Genomic DNA, 9,217 nt, shown 5'->3' on the forward strand with positions numbered 1-9,217 from the left:
AAAAAAAAAAAAAAAAAGTATAATTCCTTAACAACTGTGTGTTCCGGGAGCTGAAGAGGGACCAAGGAAAGAACACTTCACTCTGGGTCACATCCTTTGCTTATGGTATGATATTGGAAAACCCGCCTAACCTCTCTCCTCGTCTGCCAAATAAGGTTTTCCTAATCTCCCAGCTTTCCTCCTGATGCTCAACATGAGTAATGAGTGTAAAACCCTTCGGAAACTGCACAAGGTGTGAATCTGCCACTTGACCCTGGTGTCACAGAAGGTAGTGTAAGAGCTGCAGCCACACGTGCCAGCCATCCTGTGGGACCAGCCCAGAAGTAAGTCAGAGGGATGTAGCATCTCACCTGCACCTGGGGAAAGTGCTTATTGATGCCTACACTTTTGAGGTTGAATGTGGCCATATCAACGCCAAGCTGATTTCAACGGAATCTGGAATTTTGGATCTGAAAGAAACATTGAGGATCATGAAGTCCCTTTATTTTACACACGAGGAGACTGAGACCAGGGAACTTACATGATTTTTTTCAGAGATCGCAGAGCTAGAGAGGGGCAGAGCCAGGACTGGCACCTGGGCCCCCTGACTCCTGACGGACAGTCCACCCCAGGCTACCCCAGGGCTGATGCCCAGTTGTAAGTGGGACAGTTAAATTCTTACGTAATATGGGAAGTCTGGCTTCTGAGAAGCTTTTAAATGCTCACCTTACTCTCAGTAATGTTCTTAGATTGCTGCCTAAAAGATTAGCATGGTTTCTTGTCTACGCTGTGTCTATACAATTAATTCATTTCAACGGTTTCGTGCAAAACACCACAGGATGGGGTGAACAGGGGCCCTTCTTTTCTTTGGTTGCCCGTGCTGGCTGGCCTTGTCAAGAAAAAGAAAGAAAAAGAAAATTATAGAGCTGCCCAGGAACAAAAACAAGAGGAAAAAATAGAGATAAACACACGTGTTAAGAAGTGGTCAGTGTGTGTTATTTTTATAATGAACGCTGTAAAGAGCGGGGCCCTCGTTGTCTGTTTTCCTAGCCCTCGCAGATGAAAGGTGCTTGATGCATATTCCACAGCTGCAGAGGAGGTTAGATGACATGCCGAAGGTCACGCAGCTACTTGATGGCAGACCCAGAACGAAAACCCCTTTGCTCTTTCCACCTCACTCTTATTTTCTCTCCCTTTTCACATACAGCATGATAATGATCATAATAGCCTTCCCTGTATACTGGTAACAGTGCCGGCAGTGCAGAAGCCTCGTGACTGGAAGAAGAAAAACTAAAACGTGGGCCTCCTGGCTCCTGGTGTACGTGGAATCCCACGTGGTTTCCTCAGGGCAGTAAATGCTGTATGTTTGACTTGTGGAGATGTATTTTGCAGGCAGGGTGGCTTCCTGGGAATAAAATGAGCCTTTTTTTTAATAGGCCCTGAGAATCCCATCTTCCTATACCCGAAGCATCTATTTTAGGTCATTAAAAGTTAGCTGCTTGTCCGTTTGAGCTCGGTACCCACCGTGCTGAGGAAAGCACGCAGGCTGATGTCGGAAAAGCAAGGTCAGAACTGCCTCCCTGGCCACACCTCCCTCATAAGCCAGCAGGTCCACACAGCAGAAATGCCGCAGATGTTCAGCGAGGATGTTTGCAGCAGAGGGGGCTCTGACAGCCGAAAACCAGAAGCACCCTAAACAGCCACCCCTAGTAGCATGGGCAAAGACATCGTGGGATGTTCTTATGGGGGGAATACTACTCGACAGTGAGAATGAATGGACCCCACTGCAGGCATCACCGTGGATGGAGCTCCCAAACACGATGAATGCAAGAAGCCAGTCCCCCAGAAAACAGGCTCAAGTACATTGTCTCAGGCCACTTCTCTGAAGCACAGAAGCAGATATAACTAACCTGTTGCTAGGCTGGGATAGTGTGCCCACGGGTCAGGTGAAGGGCAGTGGCTGGGAACGGGCAGGAGGGGCTTCTAGCAGCATTCTGCGTCTCGACCCACGAGCGTGTTCCTTTGTGAAAATCCGTCGCAGGGGGGAAGGATGCTACACGCTTGTGCCCTGACCTGTATGCGTGTTATTCTTCAGTACAGAGTTCAGTTTTTGAAAACCGCTTCCTCAGAACAGCCAGGAGATCTAACTGTGCGCCTCCTCCCGCCCCGGTCCTCCTTGTCCTATCGTTTCAGCAGCTGCAGCCGCCACAGTTACCCCGGCAGCACCTCCAGCGGCCGCGCAACCCGTACCCAGTGCAGCAGGTCGCCCAGTTTCAAGGTGAGGCCGGTGCACACCTCTGCCATTGTATCCCTTCCAGTGGGCAAGTGTAAGTGAATGTAGAGCCAGTGACAATGCCACGGCTGCTGTGTTTGTGTCCAGGTAATATTAAAAATATTTAAGAACTGATGATGCCAACCAATCAGAATCCCAGGCGTTAACCTTTGGGTCGCTGGGCCCCAGAGAGGTCCTGGTGGGCCCGGGGTGGGGGCGGGGTGGCGGTGGGAGTGGGACTGGAGCAGCTGTTCTTTACCAAAGGTACGGAAGTATTTCGGTGGTTTAACAACCAGCAAAGACATACTGGCGCCGACTGACCTAGTATCAGCCCTGTTTACGTCTGGATCGTCATCTCAGTGGCCATGGGGAGGAGTGGGGGCAATCCCGTGTCACATCTTTCTTGCTAATCCCAGCAGGTCAGCTGACCAAAGCCCTCAGTTCCAGCAACCGAAGTAAAAGAATCTGGCTTTCGGCAACCACTAATCTCTGCTGAACATAGAAGACAAATAGGGACTTGAGTTTGACTGGACTTTCTTGATCCTGCCGCCCTTTGCACAAATCCTGAATCATGGCCCCAGGAGCAATGGGTGCACTGTTTGTGCGGCGTTGCCATTTCTCTGTAAAAAGTAGAAGGTCCACTCAAATATCAATCGCCCCCATCTCTAACAGAGAGAGCCCCTGTGGGTCTTGTATGGGGTGGAGGATGAGTCTGAGGACCCTTCCCAATCTCATCCACAGGAGTTTTCAGGGGGCCACAGGGGTCATGAAGCAGCAGAAATCCTCATTCCTGTCCTCTGTCCTTTTTGAAGACCTAGATCAATGCATCCTAACTTCTCAAATGTTACCTATCGCTTTGACAATCTGCCAGAAGCTATGAAGCCCCTTGCACAGAGATATCCATATATATAAATAAATACAAACTTTGTGGATCATTTCACAAGTGTTACCCTTTTCCATAGACTGTGGGTGAAAATTCTGTGATCTAGGGTAGCCTTTTTCAGTCTTTGGGTTGCAACACTCAAGTAGGTTGTGAAGATGATTGGCCACAACCAACATTTTTTAACGAAATAATAGAAATGATTGGAGTGTATCATAATTAGGGCAACTTTTGTTTCTGTCCTAAAACCCACATGTGTATGTACTGTGAGTTGTGGCTTAAAGAGTCTGAAAGCCGCTGATGTTCACGGCCAGATCTCCCTGAAGATTGCCTGTGGACCCCCCAGGGCTTGAGCCGCTATCACCCCCTCCCATCCCTGGGACATTTATATCACTTCAGATCCCTTTGGACTCGACACAGGGAAGGACAAAGGGAGTTTGTTCTGTGCACTAAATTAGTGCCAATATTCTTTGAAGAATTCTGTTTCTCATTTGGTCAATGCGGGGGAGGAGTGGGAAATAGTCATTGTTACACGCGTAGTTTTTGTTGCAGACTCGGAGCCCTCTTTTGTACCTGTGGCTCTCAGACTTGAGCCTGCATCAGATCACCAGCACAGCTGGTTCAAAACAGAAGCCCGCCCTCACCCCCAGAGTCTCTGATTCAGTAGGTCTGGAGCAGGGCCTGAGAATTTGCATCTCTAACAGTTTCCCCACAGTTGCTGTTGCTGCTGGCCCGGGGCCATACTTCGGGAAGTGGTGCTTTGTATTATGAACTAATCTAAACCGTTAAATCTGATAAACCTGGTATTGTGTCCCTTGAGTTTTCTAGGTTCATAACTCATGTATTATTTTTTGGAATACAGGGACCCACCAAAATTTAGTAACTCCTCTATGTTATGAGTTATTCTGAATGGTTTGGGTCCAATTTAAAAGTTCTACTCTTTGAACTTTTGTAAGACCCCAAATCACAGGTAATCAACCTAAAAAACTTAGCTCCACTTAGGCTAAACAACCAGCGACATTTTAGGGTTCCTAAGCTGTTGATATGATAACTTTAAAATTTTTCTTCTGTATTTTCATGTATTTTACTGACATCCTAGATATCATAATGTTATGTATCTGGGAAAATAGAAAATTGATAGATTAAAAATATTGTCCTTGGAGAGAAGTTCTGTTAGGAATAACTTGTCTGAGACCTACAGGTCCACTGACCACTACAGTTTTCAAAGGTTTTAAAGACGAACTTTCTCTTGCTGAGTTCTGTGTCTCTGGGCAATGTTACATGCCTAGGGGAAAAGCTTATTTTACATAAATATAGACTTCTTGTGAGTGGAAATAGAACACAGACCCTTTCAGGGAAAAAATTGCATGTTACCGTCTCTGTTTGAATATGGAAAATTTTCTTTGACGTTGTGATGTTAACCAACAGACAAGAAAATTAATTTGACTACAGTATCTCACAGTAGTATCTGTTTTAGACAAAAATAAAAAAGAAGAAAAAGTAGTCCATTGTTTAACATACGTAGTTGTCAGATAAAGACACGTTAATTCTTTGAAGGCATTTGAATTTTTTTCCTTTGTATATTTAAAATTACCCAAGTTCATAAAACCAGATTAATATGAGGTTTTTTGTTTTTCTTAGGTTGAAAATATGGTGCTGACTGCTGATATTAAAAGGTCCTTTTTTTTTTTTTAATAAGAATTACATCTGGATAGTGTAGTCATTGACACCAAGTAAAAATAAAGGTTGGCTTGGATTAATGGTTCAATACTTCTTAAGAGGCACTGCAGCATTTTTGCCCTCTAAAGAAAGGAAACTATTTCTCATTCACAAAATTAGTCCAGTCAATATCTAATCCCTCAACATATTTATTCTAAGTTACAACAAAAATGTCCGAAATATGAAAGTCCTTTCATCTGTTTCCAGCAGCCTGTTTATGTAAATTGGGCCTATCCAATCAATCTCTGAGTCAGCAATATTTTTCCCTTAAATTTTTTTATAAGCAACTCAATAACCCATTTCACCACAGTTGATCAGATTGGCCATGTAGTCAATACAAATTTAGTTGTTAAGGTCACAAAGCTTCATAACAAGATTGCAAGTTGCAATATATACCACCATCCAGTGTTTAATCAGGAACTTTTTTTAAAAACTCCACTTAGATGCAATTAAGCTCAAAACAAAAAATTGAAACGTTTCTAGGGATCTCCCCCAGATCTTTCTGCTTCCCTCACAGTAACCATTTCATTTTTCAATTCAGCATGATATTGAACTCAAGCCATAAAAACTTGTCATAATCAAAATTCCCATAATTTTCTTTCTTAAAGAAAGAAAGAAAATATGGAGACATATTTGCTGCCCAGAAATCAATAACCCAATCAGGAAGACAAAAACACACTTCAGTTATCTGCCAGGGTGCCAGGCTTAATAAGGTTACGCTATTCTCATCTGGTTTCTCATCCAGGTTCCAGGTACGATCAAATTTGCTTATAGTATCGATTGGCTCCCATGCTGCACCTTTTTTAAATGTCCAGGAAAAAAACTATTTTTCTTTTTTTCATAGACTTAATCATTAGCAGGGACACAGAAAAATCCATTTCTGTGCACCTCCTAGCCCTTGACAACATTGATGGGTTCTAAGGGTGACATTTCTATTCTCTTGACTGGTTTAGAAATTTCCCGGAAACGTGTAAAGAAGGACTCACTCAAATGTCTAATTAGGGTTGAGTGACTTGGCATTGATATTCTGGTCAACTTTTAAGCAGCATCATTAAAACTGCCTTAGTGGTCATTGCTGATTTGAAGGAGTGGCCTTTGTTGGAGAAATGCATAAAGTTCATTGCCAAGTAGCAAGTAGGAGGATGATTTCTTTTTCTAACTCAGGAAGCTGGCCAGTTCGCACTGACATACTATGATTCAGAGAATCTGGAGCATGTGGAAGTCTACAGAGTGGTTCCAAGAAATGTCCCATCTGTCGAAATAGCTTCTTAGCAAAGTGATAGCCTTTAACCTCTCAAATCCTACTCAAGTCTTAGGGGAAATTAGCCTAATGGTCTTTATTGATAGTATTCTCTACTGAACCATATTCCACCTCACAAATAGGATATGCAAAGTGATCAGCCATTTCTGCCTAATTTAGCCCAGGAGGTGAATTTCCTCTCACCTCCAAAAAGATGGTATCTTATTGGTTGAGGATGGCATCATATCAAGACGGGTGAGAAACGATTTGTTTCTGAAATGTGAACAAAAATAATATCAGGGTATATCAAATAGAAAAGTCAACTACAAAAGCCTATGTACTGCATGGTCCCAGTTTTCATGTGTCTATATATTAATGTAAGTTAGCGGTGGTCATCTCTGGAGGGTGGGAATGACCTTAATTTTCATCTTTGTGCTCTTCACTATTTTCCACATTTTTTACAATCAGCATATGTTACAGTCAGAAAAATAATTGGTATTTTTAAGGATTTATTATGAGTAGCTCCTTTCATCTAAAAGAATTTGGTCAGTCCCAAAGAAAAGTCCAACAACTTGTTACCATGCATTGCTTGCAGAGATGAGTGAACAGGTCTGTCCTTTTCTCCCTGCAGGGTCTCCCCAGGACATAGCGGCCGTGAGAAGCCAGACAGCCCTCCAGAGCATGCGAACTTCACGGCTGATGGCACAGAACGCAGGCATGATGGGAATGGGACCCTCCCAGAACCCAGGGACAATGGCCACAGCAGCGCAGTCGGAGATGGGACTGGCCCCTTATAGCACCCCACCTACCAGCCAACCGGGAATGTACAATATGAGCACAGGAATGACCCAAATGTTGCAGCACCCAAACCAAAGTGGCATGAGTATCCCACACAACCAAGCCCAGGGGCCGAGGCAGCCCACCTCGGGGCAAGGGGTTGGGATGGTGAGTGGTTTTGGTCAGAGCATGCTGGTGAACTCGGCCATTACCCAGCAGCACCAGCAAATGAAGGGGCCGGTAGGCCAGGCCTTGCCCAGGCCCCAGGGCCCACCGAGGCTGCAAAGCATTATGGGAACGGTCCAGCAGGGAACACAGAGCTGGCAACAGAGGAGCTTACAGGGGCTGCCTGGGAGGACTAGTGGAGAATTAGCATCATTCAACAACGGCGCCAGCTACCCACTGCAAGCTGGCCAACCGAGGCTGACCAAGCAACACTTCCCACAGGGACTGAGCCAGGTGGTGGATGCGAACACCGGCACGGTGAGAACCCTCAACCCAGCTGCCATGGGTCGGCAGATGATGCCACCGCTCCCGGGGCAGCAAGGCACCAGCCAGGCCAGGCCAATGGTCATGTCTGGCCTAAGCCAGGGCGTTCCCAGCATGCCAGCATTCAGCCAGCCCCCGGCACAGCAGCAGATGTCCAGTGGAGGTTTTGCCTCAAGCAGCCAGAGCCAAGGCTATGAGCGGAACCCCCCTCAGGACATGTCATACAATTACAGTGGTGACACAGCTGGGGCATCCTTCCCCAGCCTCTCGGACAGTGCCGATCTCGTGGACGCCATCATCAAAGGTGGGCCAGGGGACGAGTGGATGCAGGAGCTCGATGAATTGTTTGGAAACCCCTAGTCAAGAGGGGCCCCGGCAGCTACAACTCTAGTGGTTAAAGCTTCAACCGTGAAAAAGAAACAGGATGTTGCCTCATCCTTGTTTTTTTGTTTATTTGACCTGCGTAATCTGAGCAAAACTGCAGCCGGCTGACAGTGGAAGATCCAGGTGCCAATCCACAGCCCCGCTGGGCCTCATTTCACCTGATTTTCACACAGCAATCAAGACAGACGCCCTGCGAATCCCGCTGCGAAAGAGGGGGACGCACCAGAGACAGGTGGGGAAGATGATTCCGTAGCCCCTCTGCTCGGCCCTCCCTGTGATTGTCCGGCCCAGCAAGAGCCGCCCTGGCCAAGACAGACTGCTGCCTGACCTGAGGTGGCTGTCAGCCCCTCCTGGCCCTGGTCCAGAGTCTGTAGCTTTGGAGACACAAAGGAGAGAGAGCCCGGGATGAGAGTCCCACAGAGCCTGCTGGGTGGTGGCACAAGCCAAGAGCACACGTCAGAAAGGTGCTGAACTCCGGCTACAAAGAGATGCTATTGGGTCTGGAGGGTGGGTGCAAAGAACAGTGAGCTGTCACAGGAAGACACAGGATCCTACAGGCCTGTCTCCTGCCCGTGATGACCCTCAGGAATTTTAGAGCGACTGCCTCACAGGTGAGCTTGGAGAAGGGTCCTGGCAATCCCGGGCGGGCAGCCTTCTGCTGGTGACCGGGGTGGCCATCACTCTGGGGAGTTGAGCTGGAGCCTCCCGAGGACCCAATAGGACCCAACACATCATGGCAGTTCCCATCTACTCCTGGAGGCCGAGGATGGAGAGGCCCAGGCTGGACGCTGTGTGTCCGCTAGCACGGCCGCCTTTCTCCCCTTTCTCTTGCCCTTATTCCTCCTCACCTCTACCCAAGCAAGCCTGCACTTGCTCTTCCTTGCAGAGTAGCCAAGAAGAAATGAAGCTTTTGTCTTTAGGGAGCCCAGGCAGAGGGAAAATAGGTGCAAGAAGAACTTAGACAATGCCTGAAATGCAAAGGTGACACTGGAGTTTTCTTTCTCTGCCTGGAACTAAGCGGGCCACTCTATGCTTCTGGGGCACCAGGGAGGACTGGCCTGGACATCGCTGGCTCTGGCTCCCTTTGGGAAAATCCTAGGGGTGATGCTCTAAAATCAGCCTGGCCCTTCATCCCTACTCACCAGAAAGACAACTCTCACACCCTGAAAGCTGAGGAACTGAAAAGTCAATTGCTCCACTTCACACATTTTGATAACGAAAAGCAAGCAGGTACGGTTCCTTTCCTGTGGGCAAAGCGATCCACTCCTGAAGTTCCGTACGGTCGTTCTCTTGGTAATTCACTCAAATCTGCCCTAACTGAAGTCTGTATGAAGGGATCCACAACCTCCACTGTCGTAAGGCTGATCTCATCCGTCCTTTCCTCCCCTCCCACTGTCACGTTTTGGAGGCCGCGTGGCATAACCATTGTCCTAAGTGAGTGAGAGTGGCGTGAGCTTTCCTCCCGCCACCGGCCCCC

At 47.1% G+C, this 9,217-nt stretch overlaps 1 protein-coding gene across 1 annotated transcript in view; it reads left to right on the forward strand.

Annotated features, from left to right (window-relative positions):
• The window catches only part of MAML3 (mastermind like transcriptional coactivator 3), a 439,643-nt gene extending 431,927 nt beyond the window's left edge, over positions 1 to 7,716 (forward strand). Inside the window, exons 4-5 of the mRNA XM_007445531.1 lie at positions 2,173 to 2,257; positions 6,722 to 7,716. Coding sequence (XP_007445593.1) covers positions 2,173 to 2,257; positions 6,722 to 7,716 — 1,080 coding nt within the window. The remainder of the gene's footprint in view (positions 1 to 2,172; positions 2,258 to 6,721) is intronic.
• Positions 7,717 to 9,217: the final 1,501 nt, after the last annotated feature.

Source organism: Lipotes vexillifer, unplaced genomic scaffold (assembly GCF_000442215.2).
Source record: "Lipotes vexillifer unplaced genomic scaffold, Lipotes_vexillifer_v1.1 scaffold219, whole genome shotgun sequence".
Taxonomy (NCBI): Eukaryota; Metazoa; Chordata; class Mammalia; order Artiodactyla; family Lipotidae; genus Lipotes; species Lipotes vexillifer.